Source organism: Rhinolophus sinicus, linkage group LG01 (assembly GCF_036562045.2).
Source record: "Rhinolophus sinicus isolate RSC01 linkage group LG01, ASM3656204v1, whole genome shotgun sequence".
NCBI lineage: Eukaryota > Metazoa > Chordata > Mammalia > Chiroptera > Rhinolophidae > Rhinolophus > Rhinolophus sinicus.
The window spans coordinates 197,217,363-197,243,920 of NC_133751.1; the positions used below are offsets into that span (position 1 = coordinate 197,217,363).

The window sequence follows — 26,558 nt, forward strand, 5'->3', positions numbered from 1 at the left end:
CACGGAACAGGATCTGAGTGCCAGGATTAGACAAAAAGGGTAAGAAAAGCCAGGGGTTTTGGGTTTCCTGCTGCTTGCCGGAATGCAAAGTTTTATTAGAAGAGGCCAAAATATCTTTTTAAAAGGCTCCGTTGCTTTTGTTGTATTTTCAAATAGCAAAGAAATAGCAGTTTTTCTTTTTTTCTTACTACTCAGAACACTTTATTTTTACTTTATACAAAATACAAAAATGCAATTCCAAAGAGTACAGACCAGTAGTGACAGGCACACTGCACAACAGCAAACCTTGTCTAGCAAGACATTAGTTTTTTAAACTTTATTTTAGTGAATACATGCATTATATAAAGCAACAACAACGACGACAGAAACACACAAAAAGGCTAGAGATTTCGCTATTTGTACCCCCAAAATAATGCTTACTATCAAGACTTTGGATGGAACCAAAAAAAAAAAAAAAAAAAAGATTTAAAAAGGCCAATAATTTTTTTTCATAAAAAGTAAAAGCTACAATAAAATGTCTTTTTCTCCCCGTCACACTGCTTAAATTTCTTCTGAAAAGCCACACAAATAAACAATACAAAACAAAAATCCTGAACTGGACAGTAAATACTCAGTAGTTTAAAGAATCTTTTAGACATTTGGAAGCCTTTCTGCTCATTACTCAGTACAATATTCCAGACATCCTGCCCTCTCTTTTTTCCCCTTTAACACATATCAGAATAGAAATGCTTGTATCATTGAGTCTCTGTTCCTAAGAACTAATATTGAAAAAGAAAGTAATGTGCAAAAATATTTAACAGAACTATGAAAGATGTAGGCAAGGAGTCTTCCCTTCAGAGCCAAGGTAGCTTGGCTTTGCATGGCTTCTTCTCTACACTCTTCAGGGTTTGTTTATCTGCCCCATGAATAAGAAGGCACCTACAGAATTAAAAGACAACAATGCATAACTATTAAAAACAGTCTTTAAAATGAGATGGAAGGCACATTTAAGGGCGGGTCCCTGGACCAAGTTTAACCTACTGCTCTCATGCAGAGCTGTGCAATAGAACTTGCTGCATTGATGGAAATGGTTTATACCTTCATGGTCCAATATGGTAGCCACGAGTCACATGTGGGTGTTGAGCCCTTGAAATATGGCTAGTGTGACTAAGAAATGGAATTTTTAATTGTATTTCATTTAAATTAATTAGAAGTTAAAGTGAAATAACCACATGTGTGGCTAGAGGCCCCCGTAGTGGACCGTTCTGTTCAGTAATGTCATTAAAGATGAAATGAGACAGAGGATAGGGAACTAGCTTATATTATTGATTAAAAAAGAGTAAAAGATGAAACGTATGAATTTCTGTTCTGTACCAACATGATGCCAGCCTCCCCACAAAGACAATCTTATTTATTTTTCAAAACTTTACTAAGGGGTAGGAACTACTGTCGTCCTCAAAAATGAAGCTGAAGGACACAGCCAAGTTTGAACCCATGACCCACAGACGGAACTCTCAGATCATAACCATAGAGTGGGCTTATAAAGCTTGAAAACATCTAGCTGCTTGCAAAATTTAACTGTTTTATATGTATAAACATAAAATCAATAGATGTCAAAAATGCCCCCAAAGAGTTGCAGAGCTCTCTATATGTTAAAAACAAAAGAAAACAACACAAACCTAAAATCTTGTCCTTGTTTAAAAGATTCCATCACTTTGTAAACACAGCCTGATTTTCAAGGCGGATGTTTGGTGATATTGTCGGAAATGTTTGTGATCGTTGCCACATAGAAACAGACTAAAAGCAGCCCTGTTGGATTTAACTGGCCATCTACCTTTCTGAATTCTAACAACTCGTGAACAGTGGAAGAGGAGAATCACCTACCTGTAGGATTATGTCGGATGAAAAACAGAAACGGTCTGTCCACTATAAACCAGGGAGGCGACGACCTTGCTATGAGAATAGCAGCTATGGAAAGAAAAGGGAAACACGCTGTTCACCCAGCCTGAGGCCGGCCAGGCAGCCGCTGGCCCACTGGGTCCTCGATGCTGGTGTCTGAGGACACACTTCACTCCTGCTCCATAGGCTGGCCATGTCACAACAGGCCCAATGGTCACCATTTATTGGACGCTTACTGTGTTTCATGCCCTTTATATCTACCGTCTCATTTATTCTACGCAAGCACTGCCTTCTTTCATAAAAGTCCTTACTCCTCATAGGATTTTTATAAGGATTAAATGACAAAACATATTATAGCTTTTAGAATGGTGTTTGCCACTTAATAAACCCCCAACGCACACTCACTGTTAGTTTAGCTGTGTTTTACTCATACTGTCTGCCTTCCTGATGAAGCCCCCTCGCTCTTTTAGCCTCTTAAAATCCCTTCTGTATTATCAAGGCCCAGCTGCATTCTCAACCATTTTGTCTTGCCTCTTCCTTTGTACTGGAAAACAGACCACTCATCCGGGACCTACCATGCTACTGTCCAGCTTATCTGGTGCATACCCTGGACTTAGAAAGCAAACTTCTTTAGGTTCATGGTCTTAGACATGCTTACTCTGTCATGCTTACCAACAGCAGCTTCAATTTAATACGCCTCTGACAAGGTCTTGCAGGAGGGCATGGTCAGGCACAAGTGGCCCATGCTTGTGCAAAGGCCCAGCCCTCTCGTTCAAACCCCAGAAGGCATTGATGCCATGTGCTTGATGATACGAAGGAAACATCTGCAGCTATGCTGGGGTAAAGCACTCAACCCAGGGTTATTAAAAATAACTCGTTAGCAGGTGTTACAGACTAAATTGTATGTTGAAGCTCTAATCTCCAATGTGAGTGTATTTGGAGAATAGGGCCTTAAAGGAGACATTTATTTAAATGAGCTCATGAAGGTGGGGCGCTAATCCAATAGGACTGGTGATAAGAAGAGAGCAAGACACCAGGGATGAGTGCACACAGAGAAAAGGCCGTGTGAGGACACTGTGAGAAGGTGGCCGTCTACAAGCCAAGGAGAGAGGCCTCAGGCGAAACCAACCCCACCAATACCTTGATCTTGGACTTCTAACCTCCAGAACTGTGAGAAATAAATTTCTGTTGCTTATTAAATTTCTGTATCCAGTCTGTGGTACTTGTCATGGCAGCCCTAGCAGACTAATACAGCAGGGCTGGCTTCATGGGGATGTGACCTGGGCAGTTACACAGGACCCCACACTCACAGGGACCTTGTACTTGGTTCAGTGCTCTCCTGCTGTCTCAAAATTCTTAACAAGTTTTAAACAAGGGGCTCCATACTTTCATTTTGCATAGAGCCCTGCAAATTATGTCGACAGTCCTGATAGTTATACTAGTTGGCCAAATTGGCCAATAACTTGAGCAAAATTTAGATGTCACTTATAATCACCTAGAAAAGACAAAACGCATCTTAAAAATTCCAAGCACTCTTATTCTAGGGTTTTTGTTTTAAATACTATTTTAAAGAAATAAAAATTAAATGTTTACTTTAAAAAAGCAATGAAGTTTCTCTTGTGGGTAAAAATGGTACCTTTTAATGACCAGAAATATTCGACCCAGTTACAGTGTAGCTAAGATACTTACTTTATGAGCTCACAGAGCTTGGTCATATCTATTCAGCCCATCTCATATGGATAATTAGCGGCTAAAAACAACCAACCTAAGATTGTTCTATTTTCTCCTTCATTATATAAGCCATCCAGGAGAAAGCATATGTAGATGTTCTAACTATCAAGAAACGCTGCATAGAAATCCTGCTGTAATTCAATAGTTGAGTAGCTAATTCTTCACGTTGTCCTAGATAAGCCTGAGTGACTATTTTCCTATTAGTAGTTGCTATTATTTTATGGTGTTTTTTTTTCATTTACTTCAAATTCCACTCTCCCCCCACCTTTTTTCGCCTCCCCCCCCCACTCCAGTTCAAGCTGTTGTTCTCAGTCTAGTTGTGTAGGACACAGCTCCCTGGCCCATGCTGGTGTTATGAGCCTTGTGCTCACCCCCCTCCCACCCCCAGCTGAGACAGTCGGTCGCCAGTCCTCAGTCGGTCACTCACAGCAGCTCAGCGCAGTCCACGTTGCCTGCCGGCCACTCACCCACGGCCACTCATGGCAGCTTACGCCAACCTCCGGCCACTCACCGCAGCCCAGCTCCAGGGAGAGCCGTTGTTCACAATCTTAGCTGTAGAGGGTGCAGCTCACTGGCCCATGTGGGAATCGAACCAGCGACCTCCACGTTAGGAGCATGGCGCTCCAACCATGCTCCAACCATGAGCCACCGGGCCGGCCCTATTTTATATTTTAATCCAAAGATTGGTCTTTTCTGCCAATAAGCAGCCAGAATATGCTTTATCCTTCTGAGAGCAGGATTCAGCAATCTACTGTGTTCAGGCCAGGTTTAGGGGTCAGATCCTGTTTATAAAAAGTTTGATAGGAACACAACCACGCCCACTTCCTTGTATCATCTGTACTGCTTTCTCACTACAACGGCAGAGTTGAGAAGTCGCTTTGGAGCTGTACGGCCCACAAAGCAGAAAATCCATACTGTTTAGCTCTTTACAGAAAAAAAATTGTCAACTCTTGTCCTAGAAGAATTTCTCTCACTGAAGTACTTTTCCTAATGAAACAGACGCAGCTTCTTGCGCACAGGTCTGCAATCTGTCTACTTTCACCAGTGTCTACCGATAGTCAGCCTACAGTGCCTGGCCGGAAGCTGATGAGTGAACTGGAGCACGCACGCTCCCTCACACCAGAACCAGCCCTGCCACACGATCCCGACTTACCTGTTACTGCTGAAGCTTTGGTTCCATCTTCGCTGACTTCAATTTTTGCTTTTTGCAAGATGTGAGAAATATGAAGGTTTTCTGACCCTGTTTCCAGAAAATAAGACAAAAAACAGCGTTTGTTTGGTATGCTGGCCATCTGTTTAGTTGGAGAAGTAACCTCAGCCATGGCAAATTCCAATTCTTAAAAGGTGTCAGAAAAGAAGTGACCTCTTACAATCCCAGTGACTGAAGGTGACTGAAGGCTATAGGGTGACTGTCTCGGCTAAGTGAATGAACTGTGACAACGCTTGAGAGGAGGAAGTCCAAAACCCCCAAAGTGTTAGTGCCCAAATGCAATTCAACTCTGATCACTAAACATTTTATAAAGAAATAAATGGGGTGGCCAGTTAGCTCAGTTGGTTAGAGCGCGGTGCTCTTAACAACAAGGTTGCCGGTTCGATCCCCACATGGGCCACTGGGAGCTGCGCCCTCCACAACTAGACTGAAACAACTACTTGACTTGGAGCTGAGGGTCCTGAAAAAACACACTTAAAATAAATAAAAGTTTTTTTTTAAAAGCCCATTAATAAAAAAATTTTAATAAATAGATAAGAAATAAAGAGTAGAGCTTTAAAAAGGAAGCCCATTTTTCTAGAAGCAGCAAGCCAATGTTATTTTTCACTTAACAGATTGTCAGATCCAAGAAGGATTTCAGATGGCATTTAGAGATGTGAAAACTGAGGCCCAGAGTGTTAAACAACAAAAGCCACTCCTCTCATGGGCATATTAGTGAGAGAAGAGCGTCGAATATGAGAAGAGCGTAGACTGCTGTGGAGGGCCAGACGCAGAAATGCTGTTGTGCTGCTGGGACCTTCTAGTGAATTCACTTTACCATTCCAGCACATCTTTACCATTCCAGTAATACCCACTGGATGCAGCTTTCAGAGACAATGCAAACGAAACTTAATATTAGCCTCGATTAGACATAGGTCTGGATGCAAAGGGTAAAAGTGCTTTTTGCGTCATTTAGTTTTAAATTGTCTGTATCAATGCTCGGCTCTACCATGACCGATGGTGAATGAGAGGCACGTCTGCGGGCCCAAGTCACCTGCAGGGTTAAAGAGAATCTCTCAGGAGAATTTTAGGTATCTACCCTTCCCTCTGAACACCTGTGAACTTCCTGGGGACATTCTGTAGTTTTCTTGGAGGGAAAAGTGCAGGTTAAAACAGTGCTTCTCAAATGTGATTGGGCTGAGGAATTCGGCAATGTGAAGATTCTGATTGAGGAGGTCTGGGTCAGACCCAAGATTGTGCATTTTAAATAAGTTCCCAAGTGATGAGAATGCCACTGGATGGGGATGTGAGAATATCAGAATACCCGTGAGCTACAATTTTACCAGGAAAGTCAAGTTTCTCCCAGGACAGGTACTCAGGTATTCATTAGCAGGAAACTGAGGCTGGTAAGGGAAAAATGCCTTCTCACTCATGGGGAAAAATACAAAATGGAGTATAAATAATGTTTAAGCCATGATTTTTCTTTGGCAGGAGGTTGCTATGCTCCAAATTAAAAAGACAAAGGACCAACCATTCAAACTTAACTCCAGGAACAGATCCCTACATTAGCAAATTAAGGGATATCATAGCAGCTGTGTCCTAGATGTTTTAGCAAAGAAAAATGCTAATCAAACTCCTTTGAATTTATATTATTTCAGGTTAATGGTCATGAAATGCCAAAATACATACCTGGATATAGAGCATGTCTGCTTTTGTTTAGTGGAAATTAGCAAGTGTAATATTTGAGAGTCCCCAAAATCTTGATTTTTCAAACACAGAGAAAAAGTTTGCATTTGAAAACAAAACTAGTATCTAATTAAGAGCCAAATTTTTAGGCTCTTAATAATAAAGACAATACACAAAATACTTCTTTAACTGTGGAGTCACTTGGGCTTCAGATGAGATGTACATGTGAAATGCAAGGATGACTGACTCATGCTGATTTCAATGATTAAGGATCGGCTGATATATCAAATTAAACCTTGGAGAGGTTTAGGGCAATGCATTCCTAATTTTGACCTTTTCTTTCTGAACAAATCAGAAACTCAGTTTGTAACACAGTCTTCAAGTTTAAGAACAAGTTTTAAACTGGACATACTTGTGATTTTTGCAAAATTTGCCTTTGATGGGTCAAACATATCGGTAACGCCAAGGGCTTTCAGCGGCTCCTTCAGATCTGTTTGTGTTACAGCTGTGAACCTGGCATGAAAGCAGAAAATAGGGGGGAAATCATTAGCCTTTAAATGATATAATCAGTGCCAGTGGAAAAATGTTTATGAACAGGTTCTTTTCTTAAGCACACTCTGAACACCAATCTAAATTGTATTGTAAATTTTCATCTCAAGATTTAAGTACCAGGTAAGTAGAAAACAACTCATCTCTCAAACACTTAGCTGTCAAAATAAGTGGCACACATAGTACCATGTTTTCCTGAAAATAAGACCTAGTCGGACAATCAGCTCTAATGTGTCTTTTGGAGCAAAAATTAATATAAGACCTGGTCTTCTTTTACTACAAGATAATATAATAATCATCATATAATATAATATAATACTGGGTCTTATATTAATTTTTGCTCCAAAAGATACATTAGAGCTGATTGTCAGGCTACGTCTTATTTTCAGTGAAACACGATGACAGCAAGAAGAAGTGTCCCCATCCTTATGGGTTACAGGCTCCCTGTTCCAGTACTCAGGAAGATACACAGAAGCTGCTTCTCTTATGCTGACAGGGAGATGCAGGGTGTTGACAAGTGTCTGACACTCTGTAATATCTACAGTTCTTCCCTATATCCAACCAAAGAACCATCATCTTTCCTGGGACTGGGGATGTTAAAAAGAGAGGAGATGCTTTCCTACTTGTTTATGTTGGGATTCTGAAAGCATTTTACTGTTAAAACGAGAGCAAGCATTAGGAATAGGTGTCATGGTATTATATTCGGGTGGAACATGGGTGTCTTGAATATTTGTGGGCTATCTGGTCTTACAGCCATATGTATGTCAGCTATTAAACCTATCAGCAGAGGATGTTTTACCAGATATTATCACACCCTGTGGGAGAATAACAAGGGTAGGTGAACAGATTCTCATCACAGATGGGCTATAGTGGTAATTTACCAGTATAATGGTACTTTACCTACAATGTACCATCTTATTCATTTATAACAAGTATTGCCTATGTGAAGGCTTATTTTATAATAAAAAATAATCTTGGGAGGATTACTAATACTTATTATCAATGTACTTCTCTGATTTCTTAACTCAGTGACTGGAAATTAAAAGCTATTAGAACTGGAAGGTATTGCCCCCACCACTGAGGCCTGGATGGTTTAAAAGCCCTTGTGGAACACTAACGTTAAAAAGTTCATAAAAAGGGGACATTCATTGCCTTCTTCACAGAACCAGGTAAAGCATTCTCTGACCTGTTTGAAATTTAGGATTCAGACAGAATTCGGGATTACCTTTCCCCTGGAGTCAAGTTACAATGGCTCAAATTCCATTTCTAGTATATTTTCTGGGTATAGAAAAACTTCCCTAGATACTGTGAGAATTCTGCATTGGTGGTTTCAAAATATTTCTTTACCACATAGAGTTTGGACCTTGGTCTTCAGCAACTTGCAGCTAAAACTTAAATAACGAAAATAAAACTCCTTATCAAAAACACATGGAGCACTACTAAACTTTACTGTACTTTCATTATAATATAATGATAGGTACGTGTTTTTCGCTCTTTGGAACAGAAGGAGATATGCTAAAAGCTTTGCAGCGGCACAGGAGCTTGTTTTTGTGGCGGCTCAGAGGCCACGCTGCCTTCTGTCCTTCCCGTTGCCATCCTGCCATAGAAGAGGCACAGGGATGAAAACAAAACTTTTACAGGAGAGCTTTGTATTCCTAACAGGCAATTTCTGCAAAATAAAAGGGGCTTCATGGCGTGCCATAGTTGAGCCTCGTACTGTCTGGTATCTGACACAATCACTATCAAGGATTGAGCACTTCCGTTGTTTTCTCTTTTAGAAAAAGGAGCTCCTTACTTGGGTAGGATGACCTGCACCCTTTTGGGCACCATCATGCTCTTCCAGCTGTCGATGGTCTTGGTGCTGATGTGAGGGATGATGGCGGAGAGTGGGGTGGAGCTCTCGCTTGGCAGTGCAATCAGCATGCTGATGCTGTCTCCGTGGTAGGGGAGTTCAATGAAATTGTACCATAAGCCGCCGGGGGTGCTGGTCGACCCTAGAGAAATCAGAGGCAGGGTCAGTGTATCCTCCATGACTTCCCGACACGGCACGAGTGGTTGCTGATCACCAGGGTAGCTTCAGAGGGAAGACAGCAATTCAGGGTGAGAACTTCCGTTTTCCAAAAATAGCTTCCTTAGAAGGACAGAGATAAGGACAATGATTTCGTCCTTCCCCAGGAAAGACTTCCCTTTCTTCACAGAATGCCTCTGGGTGGCACTACCATTACATTAATTCTGTTGAGTAGAATTTAACTAGATCATAAGGCACGTAGAACACGGTGCTTTGCAAGATGTTGACCCTCACCACATGAATCAAAGAATGAATCTGAGCTGCCTTAGAATGATTCTTTTGGCTGAGCCTGTGTGTCTGCTGAAGAGACAGGAGGGAGGGGACAAACAGCTTCCACTGTCCAGGGCACACTGTGCCAGGCCCATACCAAAAACCATTCAACACATTTAGAATCTATAGTGCCCCCACAACGTAGGTATAAGCAGTCTATTTTACTATCAGGGAGGCTACAACTAGAGAAATTAAGTAACTTACCAAGGGACACACAGCTAAGAAGTGGAGCACCAGGATTCAGGCTCAGTATACGTCGAATGCCAAAGTCGATCTTCCCACTTCGCTACCCTGACTCCCTACTTTCTTGTCATCCATTCTAATAACTATCAATAGGGCTTTTAGATACTTTTGGGTACTTGTGCTTACTAATAGAAACCCAAGAAGGATTTAAACCAGCATTTGTCAAAACGTCGTCTAGACAACACACAACCTGTAAGATGCTCGGGAGACAAAACGCATTCCATATACCAGTAAGTTTAGGACAAACTGAACCCTTGAGTCTTCTTGCAGATTTACAATATACTCAATATTGTAAAGGCTCTGAGGTATTCTGAAGACAACTGTTTAACTCTAGTTATCCCCAGGTTTCCCAAACTAATTTGATCTTAGAACCCTTTCATCCCATGTAAAATATTCAAAACACTCAGCAACTGAGCAGCACACCTGAGCCTCGCCAATTAGAGTAGATGAAAGTGTTGTCATCATGGGTGCTGGTGAGAAGTCCAGCTCGTGGGTACAGGGCCCAGAGAGGCCATTAAACTCCTGGGGAAAGAATCTTCCATAGAGCATGCCTTAGGATCCCATGAAAGCTTTGCTTTAGGCATGTAATGGGAGAGTATAAAAATTAACCAGGTAAATGGAAAAACCAGCATTTCTCGATTGATGGTGGATTTCTGAAATATTTTATTAAACACTTCAAACTTTTTAAGAAGAACTTGGTGACCTTGGTGAGGTTACTTAATCTCTGTGTGTCTCTGAGTATGGAAGATGGAGGGATCAGGGATATTAAAAGTGTGTACCTCACAGGGTTGTTGAAATGATTAAATGAGAAAAACATACATAAGGTATGTAGCGGGGCCTGGCCCGTGGTGGGTGCCCACTGAACACTGGCCCCCGTCTTCTTCCTCCTCCTCCTCCTCTAAATAACGTAGAAGGACACCATATTTAAGGAAGAGAGAAAAGCGGAATCGAGTTTTTCTCATGATTTCCACTTGGGTTTTCTTTGGGGATGACATTTGCCAATCACTGCACCTGAGACAAGGAACGTCAATAAGCCAGGTCCCCACAGATGTTGGGAGGGAAGGACTGAAGAACAGAGACAGCCAACTTTGTCACATCATAAACACTTTTAGCTATAAAACAGTGATAAAAACAGTGAGGAAATTAGAATGTATGACACTATAGACTGACACTGCAGATTTTCCTTAAGGAAGAAATCGGTGGCAATTCCTGGAGTGTTCAGTATACTCTGTTCCCATCTGCTATGCCGGCTGGGCTGTTCAGAGATGCGCGTGAACTCTCACTCGAGCCTGGGTTCTGTCTTGGGGCTTCTTTCATGTTTACTTTTACCTTACATAATAAAATGGTCTCAGCAGAAACTGAAAAGTCAGAGGGAAAGTGAGAAAAAAAATCACTTCCTACTAAGCCCTTTAATCCTCAAAGAAAACATTAGGTCCCTACTCTGTCAGAGTTAATTTTCAGAAACTGTGAAATTTGGGAAGTAGTTAATAAACGATTACTCGGGGGCATGGAATAAGAACCTGGAGGCATTTGCTAACCATTTCCAGAGATATTTAAGGGTCATGAATAATAAAAACAGGAGCCGGGGTGTGTTCCTGGAGGAGAGAGAGCCTCTACTTCCACCAGTTAACCCAGCCTCCACTGGATACATCATTAACTAATCAGTAATAACATGAACAACTAACTGCTAACCATTTGACATCCAGTCACTCACATCTGTCTCATGGTTCCTTTCTCCCTGGTCCCCACTTGTGCTTCTGACCACAAGAGCTGATGACACATGTCAGCTCGGATGCATCAGGAAACACCCTTTCCAGGCTCATCTTTACTTTGGTAGCGTGAGAAACCAGGAAACAAAATAACACCTTTCCTCTCCTTACACCCAGTCACTAAAGTACTGCTTTCATAGCATCATTTCATAGAGGACAAATGTAGAGGTGAAAGACATGAAATCTGGAGTCACAGGACCTCGATTCAAATCCTGCCTCTGACACACTAGCTCTGGACTTGGGCAAATTCCTTAACTCCAGTCTCACTTTATTTATCTGTGCAGTGGGATAACAGTACCTACCATACAGAGATAGAAATTAAATGAGAAAATATATGCACAGTGCTCAGAACACTGGCCACACATACACACATAGCAAAACTTGCATCTACAGATGTCAGCAGCTTTGTGAAACACTTCACGTCCTGAGTGTTGGGTCAATGCTCAAATAGTTGAAACATAGACTGGTCCATCAACAGAAACCACCACACAGACTACAGAGGAGCACAGCTCCCCAGGCAGAATGAGTCATGCAAGGAAAGGTTGTTTGGGAACCTGGAGTCACAGCAGGGAGCCTGTCATTGTCCTAGATCTCTTCCCTTTAAAATGTCCTGTCCTGAGCCCTCCATTCTTTATCTTCTGGGAAGTAGAATGAATGTTCTTTAATGAGGATAACTTTTGGAGTATATAGCAATGTGAATGAAGCAGGCTCCTTCATTTTACAAAGAAGAGAAGAGTTGAAAAGGGAAAAAACAGTCTTTTACCTTAGATGAATAGTCATCAACAAAACTAATGAGGAAACAATAGGCAGAGAATCAAGTATTACAAATAGAGAGATGATTTAGAACTTTCTGCAAATGGCGGATAGATGATCTGGAAAGCTCCCTAAAATACTCTGATTCCTATTTTAAGTTCTATAAGAAAGGAAGTAGTAACTAGGCTCCCTGAAATGTTCAGAACTCCTCTCCGCCTATAAAATCAGAGAGAATATTTTACATATTTAATATCAGGAAAGCCTGATAGATGAAAGTCTAATGACTTTTTACTACAAGTAACTTTATGATTTCCTGAGTTCTTAAGGAACCGTTCAGGCTATATTTCAGTATACACACACACACACACACACACACACACACACATATACATGTATAGATATACACACATATATATATATATATATATATATATACACGTGTGTGTTTATATATATGTATACATGTATACATATATATGTTTGTGTGTGTGTGTTTTTATATATATAGAAACACACACACAAACACACAGTGGGTAGATCCACTGCCTATAGTCGATACTCAGGCTGAAGAACAAAGGGAGTTTGGGGAGAGTTGATGGGGAAGGAGGTGTGGTTTAAGCAACTGGGTGAGTACTGGTGCCATTTGCTGAACTAAGGAACACTGGGCGGAAAACTAGATGGATGAGGGCAATAATGTATTTATCTATGGGACTAGAACTTAACAGACAACCAAATAGAGGAGTGTTATGGATAGGTATCAATTGGAAGCTCAGAGGAGAGTGGAATCTGGAAATATATTGATATATTGGATGTTTAGGTATATATATATATACCTGGGATTCTTTGTGCTCTTTTTCAAAAAAATCTCTAAGTCTAAATTTATAATCATAAAAAGGAAATCTGTAATCATTTTGACTCAGCAATTTCTACTCGAGAAAATTACCTTTAGAAGATCCAACACAAGTGCCTATGTATAAGAATTCTCACTGCAGTGCTGTTTGTTATAGGAAAGAAGTAAATGGCCATCCATAGGATATGATATATTTATACCATGGAATATTATGCAACTGGTAACAGGATCAAGTAGATCCACATTAATTGACATAAAACATATTCCAAAATATACTATCTAATGAATAAAGCACATTATATAATAGAAATTACAGTGTAATCCTATGTATGCAAAAAAGTCTCATAGACATATTTTATATATCCATAGAAAAGGTCTAGAAAATGATATCCTAGCACTTAATAGGGAAAAGCTGGGAAATGGGATTATTGGGGAACACTTGCTTTCTGCCTGTATACTGTTGTGTTTGAGGATTTTGCAATGAGCATGAAACACTCTTCTACTAAAAAAAGATTTCAAGGCTTTTTTTTTTTTATAGAAAACTTTCTATCCTCAAAGTGCTTATACTTTATAGGACATAAGTCGGAAGGGTTTTCTCCTGCTCTTCTATTGTCTGTCCTCTCCCTTAAGGGTACTAAGTGAATCTTCTCAGAGAGCTTCGTGACGTTTGGGGGGAAAGTCAGGAAGACTGATCAATGGGATGGCAATGTTTCGGCAAAGTGACCAAGGCCAGTGAGGCCTGGTGAGGCCCAGGAAACCTTGGACAGGTGGCACCAGAGGCCACGTGAGTGGGTTTGGCAGGGCAGCCTGGCCTGCCTCAGCTGGGACTGCCCATCTCTGAGCCCTGGCTGGTCACGTTGGCCAGTCTGTGCTGAGACAGGCAGAAAATGGGTGACCGGCTAAGTGGTCTATAGTCATAAAAACAAATGCTTGTGGCCACCACACCCAGCTGTGCTTTCTTCAGAGCCACAAGATGAACCTGCCCTGTCTTTACGTGAAAAGCTGCTTTGCTGGCCAAAGTGAGAAACCAGGGAACATGACCCCCTGTACACTGCTGCAAGGCCCATGAAAGGACCTGGGTTCCAATTCCAGGTGACTCAGTAAGAACCTGATGGCAGGCATAGAACGGACGGCAAGAAGGACCGCGCCACACTGTGTGGTTTCCATTGGTGAGGGGATGAGGATGGTGGAGAAGGGGGCTATGGCGTTCCGTGCTGAATTCAGCACAGATTAGTCAGAGTCCGACAGGACACGGACAGGACATCAGCCTGGGTTACTTAAGCAGAGTTTAAGGAAGGGACTACTTACAAAGCATGGGCTGGGGACAGAGAAATCATTAAGGATAGGACCCTGGGCCACAAACAGTTGGGCACCATTACCAGCCTCTAGGCTGGGAGGACTGAAGGAAGGGGAGGTGACCCAGAGAGAAAGAGCTCTTGGACACCCCCTGATGGCAGGAGCTAAGACCTTGGTGGAGGGACGCAGTCTCCCTGGTGACTGCAGGGAGAGGGCTGGGGAGTCAGTGCCCCAACCCCTCTCTCCTTCCTTACCCTTATCACCTGCTGGTTCACCCACTAGCCAACCCAACAGGAAGCGAGAGCGCAAGAGAGCCCACCGATGCAGCCTCCTGGGGACTCAGAACACGGTGGAGAAGAAACGGTCCAAATCAGGGAAGATATCCAGCATATAGAGTTTGAACCTTGGACAATAGGAATGCATCCGTATGTTACTTTTTGTAAAATTCACACATATATTGTTAAACAAATCAGTTCTTAATTGAAGAGCTACCCGGGAGATAGCACTCCCTCTTTGGGAACATCCTATATATTCAAGAAAAGTGTGTTACATTCATTCTTGCAAACACAAACATTTTAATCTTTCATGGAAAGGTCTATAGAATCCTTGCATTTTAATCTTTGACTACTACTGACTTATTTGCTATTTTTCAGCAATAGAAACATACAATAAATGAAGTCCCCTCACTTTTTATTTTATTAGAACGCTGAATGCGTACAAAGACTGACCTAAAATAAAATTACTTTGGGTCTGAGCTCGTGGCCGTGTTGGTATTCCAATCTTCCTGGGCAACATAACCTGAGAGTGACTTTTGCGCAAATAGCCTTTTATTATTCTCAGTTGCTTCACAAGATACCTTTCTACGGGACTTTTATATACATATTATTATTTTTTTTAATTTATTGAGTGAATGACAAAATTTTGCCAAGAAGCTTGATGAATGACAAATGGAAAGTGACTCTGTGTATGGTGTCCCTCACATGAGTTGTTCCTTAATGTAAACAATTGGGCAGCTGGCAAAATATTGAGCAGTGCTGGAAGCTAATATATACTGAATATGCAAAGGAAAAACTCGGGACCTACATGTCTAGGTGTAGATTGGAGATATCAAGGCTAACTTACAGAGGAAAAAGAAGATTAGCTTAAATTGGACCACAAGTGCTTTCATGAAACCAGGTTTAAAAAGCATTCACCAGACTTAGTTATCTATGCTGTAGTAAGGACATCAGAGATTGGTCTTTTTAAATTTTTTCCCTCATTGTAAACTTGATACATACGAGTTCTGACAAGTAAGTTCAAGAACTCATCCTAAAAAAAGTGCTACATACCTCATTGCTGAATATCAATTATGGTCGCCTTCAAAGTACTCCCCTTGGGAAGCTATGCACCGACACCAGCGCCTAGTCCACCCTTCAAAGCTATTCTGGAACTCTCATTCTGGAATGGCTATCAGAGCTGTCGTCGTATTACCCTTGATGTCCTAAATGCCATCAAAATGTCTTCCTTTCCATATTTCCTTTATCTTCAGGTAAAGAAAGAAGTCATTGGGGGCCAGATAAGGTGAGTAGGGAGGGTGTTCCAACACAGTTATTTGTTTCCTGGCTAAAAACTCCCTCACAGGCAGTGCTGTGTGAGCTGGTGCATTGTCGTGATGCAAGAATCATGAATTGTTGGCAAAAAGTTCAGGTTGTCTAACTTTTTTGCAGCCTTTCCAGCACTTCCAAATAGTAAACTTGGTTAACTGTTTGTCCAGTTGGTACAAATTCATAATGAATAATCCCTCTGATATCAAAAAATGGTTAGCAACGGCCTGGCAACAAGTTCACAAACTTAATTGTCAGACTTCGTATTTTTAAAAATTTCAAATTCAAATAAAAGAAAATAATCATTTGAAATACGACCACTGTTAACATTTTATCGAACATCCTCCAAGACATATCTCCACAGACGTATGACTATACAGAAAGTATTTTACATAAATGAGATGAACCAGCATCTACTGTTATATAACATGTTTTCTGAAATCAACCATATATAATCTTTCTACTTATGTAAATCTAAATCTAACTATCACATGATGTGTTCCACTGTATGTATCTGGCTTCTATTTATTTGCTAGTGTGTGATTAGCTTCAGAGTATCAAGTCCTTGGTGTGGGAAGGGCGCTAGGAAGTCCTCCAGACAGGGCTACTCATCACCAACAATGCTCAAGGGCGCCCCCTACCCCCACACCAGAGCTACGACTGGGCTTTGTCAATCTTTACAATGTTCGCTAATCTGACAAGTGGAAAAGAAATCTAATTTTTAGTTTTATTTTTAATCTGGTGATGTAAGACTATTAATGATGAATTGAGAAGACTTTTAATATGTTTAATGCCCATTTATACTTATTTTGTGAATTGCCCTTTCATCTTTAAATTTTCCACCTAAAAACCTATGTGTTATATATTCATATGTAATCTTTGTTAATAATACAAAGGTTTACCATGAGCTTTTAAAGAATCATGCCCTCGCTTCCCCGGCCCTTTTTTAAAAATGAAAAGGCAGGTTTGCTCTTGAGCTAAGTTAAGGCACTCAGGGCCTTTCTGTGGCTGGTATATTCTGGAACGGAGCCTCGCCAGGTGTGAACTTACCGCTCTGGAACAGGGAGAGCTGGGCTAGCATCGGCACTTGATAGGACTTTCCATCGGCTGCCACAAATGCACGTTTCTTGGTGTTCTCAGGTCGAAACCGTGATTTCCACAAACCCTTAAAGTACAGGGCATTGACCAGGACCATTCTGGTGAGCATTCCGTCGATAAGATCTGGGGAGAGCAGGCTGTCGATCATACCTGTGAGGTCACAGAACAAACAAGGAGGAAACTCAGGATTGGCAATCCTTTGGGGCAAAAGGCAGCTGTTGGGTGTAGAATGAAAAATTAAAGGAACCCGTACAAGATGTTAATAAGAGATGTTTTACAACACCCTTTTCTAATTTTTTATTCACTAAAACTTAAAGCTGAAAACAAGTTAAAAATCAGAGACCAGGAAAGACTTTAGAGATCCTCTATTTAGGGATTACCAAATTTTTCATCAAGAAATTCTTTTATAACTATTCCCCATCAGCATCATGCTTTAGAAAATTTTATTCATGTAAATAAGCTATACTTAATAATTAATTTCCCTATTCTTGCTAATAGCAGACATGTATGACTGCCAGCGAGGGTGTTTGGTCAGCACAAGATATGCCGCTGTGCTGTGTTAACCACTGAGTTGATCTAATTCCAGTCAAAATAAAGGAACACTTCGGCCTGTACAACGTTATCAAAGGTAAATGCTTAATTCTTTTAAGATTTTAGAAATGTTGGGCATCAGTTTGTAATCTGTGGTTATCACAAGGCCCTGGAACTAAAGAAGAGTGAACACACAATGGGATTTATAGATGATGTAATACAGAATTGTACACCTGAAATCTATGTAATTTTACTAACAATTGTCACCCCAATAAATTTAATTAAAAAAAAAAAAGAAATTAAAATTGGTGTCTATATTTATGGGTCTGGGGTCAAGCTAGACACTAATATTACAGAGATAAAAAGAAATGAAGTCTGTCCTGGAACTCCTAATTATGAAGGAACATACTCTTCACAAGATGTCGGGAGTGTGTCAGGAGTGAGGAAGGAACCACAATTGTTCTAGGATGCTCTGGTGAAGGTACAAAGACCCTTCAAAGTGCTATCTCTCTGTGCTTGGCGCTTTGGTTTTTCATTTGGGTTCCTTTTGCTCCATATTTGAAGTCAGCTGTGTGTGTGTGTGTGTGTGTGTGTGTGTGTGTGTGTGTGTAAGAGGGATCACTAATACCCAAAGCTATTAAAAATTAGTTTAAGGTAGCCTTTAGCCTAAGAATATTACCAAAAAAAAAAAAAAAAGGACTACATTATATAAATGCAAGTTATATGTCAAATGGTGATAGTAAAACAAACGCAAGAATGTCTAATTCATCAGAGAGAACTTTAAGTCCTTTTAAATGAAGCTCAAGAAGATTCTGATGTACAACGAAAATCCGTTTAAATAAACCACGGTGAAGAAGCCGACCTGAGGTTTCCTTGACGTACAGCACGCTCAGTAACACAGTTTCATGGCTGCCTGTTACTTCCACAAGGGGGCACCAACGCCACCTCAGCGCGGGATCGGGAAGGAAAATGCATAAGCTGTAAATACATAGCCATCATTCGATACAAGGCCGGCCTCTGCGAACAGACCGTCCTGTGGGAAGGACGTTAGAACTGCGTGCTCCAGCGACAGCAAGCTCCTTAGCTGGTTCCCCGACAGCGAATGTTTGTTGCCTTTGCTGGGCACATGACTCAGTCCAACCCCACCTGCCCTTAAGACATAGCTCAGTGGTCCCCTCTTCCTGTAGACTTTTCTGACCCTCCTACTGATCTCCCAGGAGTTTCCATAAAGCACACTGCTCAGCACCACCATTACACAGCGCTGTGTTATTCGAGATGAGTTTAATGTGTCGCTCTCCGCCAACCGAACCACGAAGTGCACAAGAAGGAGGACCCTGTCGTTCTTTCATTTTAAAACCGCACTTAGCTCTATGTTCAGCATACGGTCAGTGCTCACTAAGTATCTTAGGAAATCTCTTCAGCCCTGTTTGCTGAGGTAAAGAAAACCTCTGATTGCCACTGATAGGACTCAGATATTAAAAGGGGGCAGGAAAACATAAAAAGAAAAGGATAAAGAGAGGAAGGTAAGAAATGTATATATGGTTTAGAGGCAAGGAGGCACATGGGGGATCTGCCGACAGTAACTGCCATACACGAGCATCCATCCTCTATCCAGGATTCCACCCTACACTCATATTCACCCACCCACCGGTGCATCCTTAGGTGCCTATCGGGTGCCAGGTACTCTTTTAGATAAGAAAACAACAACAACAACAAATGAACTCTGCCCTCAAAGAGCTACGTATTTGAGAGGTGGAGGTTGACATAAATGACGTGGAAAAGTGTAAAGCTGTAGTTGTAATGACTGCCTTGAGGTGGCAGTACTCACGGATGTGAGGGCAAGTAGGAAAATCTGATTGGTCAGCGAGGTCAGGGACAGATGGGTTCCTTGAGGAAATATTATTTGAGGTAACCGCTAATGGCTATAAAAATAGCTCACAATGGAACCTTTGCTAAGTGCCAGGCACTTTACGTGTATTATTAGGTTGGTGTAAAAGTAATTGCGGTTGAAAAGGTTAAAAAATTGCAAAAACCGCAATTACTTTTGCTCCCACCTGATATTTTTATCTGCATAACCACCTTAATGTTGTTATAACTATTCCAGCAGGTCTCACTGTTACACCTCCATTTTACAGATGAGAATGCTGAGGGCCAGGGAGGTTAAGTAACTCGCCTAAGGTTACAGTTAGTAAATGGTAGAACTGAGATTCAAACCCGGAGCTCATGCTTTTAACTATTACGCTGTTCACATGATAGTGTGAAAATGAATGGATGTTAACAAGGGGAAAAGGGAAGGGAGGCATTCCAGACAGCAGGGTGGGGTGTGTGACAGCAGAGAGCGTGAGGCTGTAGAGAGCTGGGCAGGGAGCTCCGGGGCCATCACCACACCCCTAGCACACCAAAAAGGGCCTCTGTATTGATTCTTCCACCGTCTGCAAAGGCAGAAGCTGCCATCCACACAGGGACGGACTCAGCAATCGTCCGCACATGGACTATTCAGCCTCCAGGGTCCTTCTGAGACCTGCCATGTAGGCAAGTACTTCTCAGTGGGGCAGGTCACCCTGAGGGGGTAGTTTGGAAATTTGTGGGAACATTTCTGGTTGAATGGGCAGTGGCCAGAGAGGCAACATGTCCTGTAATATTCAAAACAGTCCCACAGAATGAAGACCCTTCCCTTCTCCCTGCATCACTTCCAAACGCCCCGCTGGATAGTCATGTCAGTGAGGAATCTGCTTACCATTATCTGAGCTCAGAATCTTACTCTTTTTCATGTAAACATGTGTCTCTTTTGGGGGCGTACTTTTAATATACACTGAATTTGCCAGGAATGTGACAACCATGCAAATCGAGTGGAGACTATGCTTGTTTTTTGACTTGTCTTGGTCTGCTTTGGTATGTATTAAGGTGTAGCTGTACCCATGGGCTTCCCTACTAAACTACATTTATAAATTACTTTTGTTTTTTCCTTGTATTACTGTCTGGTATTATATTAACTTTTAACATTTTTTTTATCTGTTGTGTGCAGGCTATACAAGCTATAAATTTCATTTTAGGATAGTAGAGTATTAAAAATATCTGTTTAAAAAGAGGGAGTTGGGTCTATGAGGTTGAAAACCACTGTTCGAGTCTCATCGCTGTCCCTTCCCCAGAGATGCAGGAAGCAACTGATTGAGACGATGCACCTTCTTCAAATGCTTTGACAACTGCCAAGTGGTATTCTAATGTGACTTCACGTTACCATTACTTAGTACAGAAGGTGGCTGGGAGGGCGCAGTGACATGCCAGTCAAACAGCCATCTAGTGTCTGAGTGTCGTCAGCTTCCCACCACGGTTCTTAGGCTGACACTCTTAAAAAAACCACTAAACCCTTCATGTTCGCTGATCTCCTGATGGCTTCATGGTTTCAGGAAGGAAGCCCAGATTGCACCATCCAGGATCAAGGGGTGCCGTGGATTTCCCAAAACCAGCCTGGCTTTCCTCCCCGCTCCAGAGCATTCTTTGTCCATCTCTTCACTAGTCTCTGAAATGGTTCTCACACATTCACGTATGTTAAGTCTGGTGATGACTGGTGGGCATAGACTGGGAGAGAACTTGTTTTACTGCAGAATGTTAGGCCCCTCCCTCAGAGATTCTGAGTCAGTAGGTTGAGGTCCAGCCACCTACATCCTAAGCATATGCCCCAGGTAACTGTCATGCAGGTGCATCAGGCACCGCGTTTGGAGAAACATGACCTGCAAAACCAGTTTCCCCAAGTTTTATCTTTGAGTTTCTTCTTCCTATTGAATCTCTTTTGCTTCCACTCTTGTGGTCTTAACTCTCCCTTCTATGAAAAGTCTACATTTCTAGACAACTTTCCTCTGTCGTTCTGAACCTACCTCTCCTCCTGGATATTTTCACCTGGACTTCCAGGTTACAAATGAACAGGTTTAAAACACCAACATTAGACATCTCCTCAGTTTAATGGGGAAAAGAGATGCACGTAAACAAGTAATCATTATGCAGAGTGGAAGGTGCTGTAACGGAGGGGCACGGAAGCAGCAGAATCACATGCCAATCATAACCAGAGAGGCGGCACCTACTTCCTGAGATGACAGAAGTGAGGCAGGGAAGGTACAGAGAGAGATCGATCCTGAATCTTAAAGGCTGAGAATGACATTTCAAGCAAAGAAGACAGCAGATATAAAAGCAGGAAGAAATGAGCAATAAAACTTGCAAAACCGACACGGGCTTATGAACCAGAACTCTGGGAATGAGAAGCTGTGAGGAAGGAAGAGGGTCTGCGGGGCTGTACTCTGCTCTGCTGCCCATGACACAGGGAGAAAAATCCCCAAGGGACACAATGAGTGGTGGCATGAAAACGGAAGGGAGGCAGACTGAGTTGTGGGGCCTGCTAAGAAAGGAAAGACAGACCTCTCAGTCGGGTGCTGGCAATTCACAACAGAAGGGACATTGGACTTGCACACACGAGTTAGAATCTTAGAGTCTAACGCACACTTTCATTCACAAAGTGTAAAACCACAGAAAACATTGCCTAGGGAACTGTGACCACTCACCCCTGGTTTCGTTTTTAACCCACGCATTGATGGCGTCGCAGGCGGCGGCTGGGTACTCAAAGTTCAGATTCCAGACTTTGCACTGAAACACATCTTTGTTCCTCGCGACAAAAGGCACTTCAATTTTAGAGCTGTTGTTCAAAAACATTGCATTAGCCACTGTCACAATATCTTTATTCTTCTTGGAGATGATGGCCTTGTTGATCTTCTTTAAAATTTTACCAAGTCCTAAAAGGGAGACAAATGAGAAAATGCAGCGGCATTTCCACCAGATTTTAGAAAAGTTATGTTCCAAAGTTATCTTCTATGTTATGGCAAATAAGAACAGCATGAACAAGATAAATATGAGTATGAACAAGATAAATGTAAGTAGTAAGAAGCCCTGTGTTAAGAAAGGAGGGGAGGGATAAAATAAAGTACAACTGTTAATAGGTCTTAAAAATCAGCGGTGCCCCCACCAAAAAATCAGGTATATTCACGGCATTTTTAACACCTTCCCCATGTGGATCTCATTCTCCTGGAAGGCTTTCTCGGCACAAGCTCAACAGGAAAGATTGGCAAGCTCCTCAATTATGAAGCCATGGGGGGATAAATTAAAGGAATCTTCTCAACCTAGTCTCTTTCTCACTTAACAATCCTTTCCTGCCAAAGATTTAAACAATGTGATCCCCCTTTTTTTTTTTTTACTTCGGAAAAAAAATAAAATAAGCATTCGACAGACTATAAAAAAAATTGCCATGTGCCACCATCCAAGAACGTGATTTTTACTTGACATCAAGCTCAAAAAGTAAGGGGATTAATTTTATGGCAAGGTAAGCTTTATTTTACACGGGCCATTCATACAAGCTCCATTTAGTTTTAGAGCATGGAAAAGAGGAAAATAAGTTATAAGGATGAAATGGGTTTCTATAGAGAGCTTGTATTATAGATCCTTCTTACTCGCTTGGCGTCTTTTCAATATGACACTGTCCTAAAACATCCTGCAGAGTGACCTTGATGGTCTTCTGAGGAGCCAACTTGTCAGTCCAAGAGTGTCTCTTCTTCAGACCCTTTAAACAAGGGCAGGGTAAAGTCTCCCCTGCCACAAAGAGGTCCCCCGTAGGCCTTTGGTAGGCCTCTCAACTGTACCCCTCACGTGTTCTGTGGGGCAGACCTGGCAGGAGGGGGCAGGGCAATTTTATAAGTAAGAGAGCAGCAAACTTCAGAGGCCAAGTCCCAAGCCGGTCCCTTTCAGCCACGCTGCCTCCTCCACATGCCCCAGTCTCCTGCTGGAAAGAGATCAGGGCAGATCTTTCCTCCTCTGCCACAAACTGTCCTGCCTCCATCCTCAACGAGAGAGTCACTATTGTGAGTTCCCAGAAGCTGAACCTGAACAACCACTCGGGCTTGCCTGGATGAGTGTCTCTTGCCAACTGAAGTCAAAATCTACAGCACAACTGTTAGTGATTTGGGAGGAAGAAAGGGGTGGGGAGTGGCCAACAGGCCAATAAGCATTACAACTTTGGAAATACTGCTTAAAATGAATGTGGCTCAGCATTAAAGAAAACCACCAAAATCCAGTGGCTATTTCAGAATTGTATCGGCCCACAGGGCCTGGATGGCACTAGGAGAGGCCACAAATTCTAGCAGTGGTTCTCTATGAAGCTATAAATCACCAAGAGCTTTCTGAATTTCCAAGCAAGGGGCAGAACAGTGTGTTCCAAGTATTTGGTCTTTCCATGCTTCTAACAGGTGAACAAACCGCAAACTCATGCAAAACCTGAGTGCCACGTAATCAGAGCAGGGCGGTTAGGCATTTGGTGCTGGCAGCTGTGGAGGCTACACTGAGTCCAGTCAACAGGCCTAAAGCACACACATCCCCGTGTCTCTCTTCCTCTCCCAGCTGAAGGCGTCAATACGGTCAAGATTCCTAGGATGTCATAGCTAGCAGAAGTAAAAGACCATGGGGAGGAAAAACCCCTCATTTTCCAGTAAAGTTAACTAAGACCTAGATGTGGCGAGTGACTGGCTCGGGGTCACAATGCCATGAAGGGCTCTGAAGCAAGCCCTACTCCCTCGTCCCTGCAGCGTGGGAGAGGCAGGTGGAAGGTAACTCTGGGTGAAACAACCGAGCTAAAGCAAAATAACAGTGCTAGGGTATACAAGCTCCTACGTTACATTTCAATAGGTAATCAAACTCAGGTTTTCTTTCAAGATAACTAAGCTTTTTCTATTGGGCCTATATATATATATATATATATATATATATATATATATATATATATATATATATATATATAATTTTGTAGCTTTTAATTTTGAAATAACCATAGCTTCACAGGAAGTTGCAAAACAGTACATAGGGTGTCCCATGTACCTCCCCTCCCCCATTACGCCCAAGGGTGACGTCATGGATGTCTACAGAACAGGACCACAACCAGGAAATTGCTGTTGGTACAGTCCACAGAGCTCATTCAGACTGTTGACATATTGCGTGCGTGTGTGTGTACGTGTGCGTGTAGCGCTACACAATCTTATCCCCCACGGAGAATCATGTGTCCACCAATAGACACAGAACAGTTCCAGCAGCACAAGGCGCCCTTCTGCTGCCCTCCCATCCTCCTTTCCAGCTTACATTTTTAAAAGTGCACTGTGGGAACAGAACCAGGAGAGCAGTTTCCAGGCTCTTGCCCTCACGTGGAAGGTGCTCACTCGGGTAGTAAATGGACATCAACTGTGATTAGATGGCCATCAGCTGTGTCTAGTTGGCCATCAGCTGTAACCAATGAGCCATTGGCCACTAACATAACTGCCATGTCTACGCTAGCAGCAAATGGGGGCTAGCAAGAAGATGGTGGCTGGGCTGGCAAGTGCGGACTGCAGTTAACAAGGGGTTGGCTGGTTGGCAGAGAAGCAGACAGCAGGTTGCTGATTGTGTGGCTCCTGCTTCTTGTGTCTCTAACCCAGCCGCCAGCGAGACTATAGTGGTATGACTCCTCTATCTATGGCTCCGTGGGTGTTCCTTTTTGGCCTCACCACGTCCTGCATTCTTGTGCGGGGAGTGGAACTAGAGACCCCAGATGACACCCTGCATGACATGCACCCACAGCCATAATGCATTTATAGCCCTGTACACCATGGAGGAGGGACAGATGGGAAGTTCTCATCTCAGAGATGAGAAAACTGGAGCACTGAGAGACTGAGTGATTGACCCAAAGCCCCACAGCTACAGAACAGAGGCTAGAATCCAGTTCTCCTAACTCCCAGCACTGCAACATCTGTTGTTTAGAGGAGACTCCCAGGTGGCACCAATGAAACCCCTCCGGGTTGATCTGCCTGCTTCTCAGGGCTGGAAGCAAAGCTCCAGCAAGGAACCCTCCTGATGTAGAACCTCTGCCAGGCCTGCAGCCAGAGCTGAGTGCACGCACCATTCACATTATATTTCATCATTGTGGCAAGCTGCAACTTCGTTCTGCCACTGGCTCCCAGCTGCAGCATCCCCAGGACAGATGCGATCCCATGGGGGGAAATGACGACGTTGTCACGAGGCCGCGATTTGACAATCTGATTGAAAACTTGGATTCCTATGTCAGAGCCTAGTTCCTCCAGAGGCTGAGGATTGAACTGCAAGCACACAGAGGGCAAAGTCACTGTGGCCACGAGGAAGAAGGGGAAATGCCAATTCATGGTTCCTTCCGGCAAGGCTAACCTGAAAAATTAAAGAAAGAACATTCAAATTCTTCTGACGTGAACACACTTTTGGGGGACTACTTTGAACTCAATCGGATGTGATTCACTGTACTCAGTATAACTGAATACCTTCTTAATATATGTAAGAAAGGACAGTGTAGATTATATCAGTTTTGACCGTATGTTGTTAGTGGGGTGGGGAGGAGAGAGGATAGGGCCTTCCACTTGGTAGGTCCCAACTAAGTTCTACACACTATTCTAATTGTTATTTGTTTCTCATAGCCACCATTCATTCAATTAAACCAATGTTTACTGAATGCTACCGTGTGTCGGGCCCTTGTCTACGTAAGTGCTGGCCATACAACCATAAAAAGATGGACAAGACCCTTGCCCTCCTAGGGTTTCCATTCTAAAGAGAGACAGAAAATAACCCAGGAATCAATGAAGTGACTTCAGGGAGGGATCAGAGCCAGGACAATAAAACAGTGATGTCGGCAAATGAAGGGCTGGGGTGGGACCACAGCAGACCAGGTTGTCAGGGAAGCCACCTCTGTGGAAGGCACACGTGATTGAGACCTGAAGATGGGAAAGACCCAGCTGGGCACCGAGCAGGGAAAGGGCGTACCAGGTAGAGGAAGGGCAGGACAGAGGCCCTGAGGTGGGAACAAACAGGTGTTAGAGGTCGGGGTGGCCGTGAATTAAAGGACCTGGAGGAGGAGGAGAGGCAGGAGGGGTCAGCTCCTGAAGGGCCTGTAGAGCCTGTTGTGGCTCTTAGATTCCTTCTGAGGGAGCAAACACTCAGGTTGCTATGCTTATAACTATATACCATATCATTTTTTAAC

General features: G+C 42.5%; 1 protein-coding gene across 2 annotated transcripts in view; it reads right to left on the reverse strand.

The window, feature by feature from the left end:
• Positions 1 to 301: 301 nt before the first annotated feature.
• The window catches only part of SERPINE2 (serpin family E member 2), a 59,255-nt gene continuing 32,998 nt past the window's right edge, over positions 302 to 26,558 (reverse strand). For both annotated transcript variants that reach the window (XM_019753688.2, XM_019753689.2), the window contains exons 2-9: positions 25,455 to 25,735; positions 22,048 to 22,275; positions 16,916 to 17,113; positions 8,829 to 9,027; positions 6,897 to 6,997; positions 4,763 to 4,849; positions 1,864 to 1,947; positions 302 to 918 (exon numbers count right to left, since the gene is read on the reverse strand). In XM_019753688.2, the coding sequence (XP_019609247.1) occupies positions 881 to 918; positions 1,864 to 1,947; positions 4,763 to 4,849; positions 6,897 to 6,997; positions 8,829 to 9,027; positions 16,916 to 17,113; positions 22,048 to 22,275; positions 25,455 to 25,713 (1,194 nt within the window). In that variant the 5' untranslated portion in view covers positions 25,714 to 25,735 and the 3' untranslated portion in view covers positions 302 to 880. The remainder of the gene's footprint in view (positions 919 to 1,863; positions 1,948 to 4,762; positions 4,850 to 6,896; positions 6,998 to 8,828; positions 9,028 to 16,915; positions 17,114 to 22,047; positions 22,276 to 25,454; positions 25,736 to 26,558) is intronic.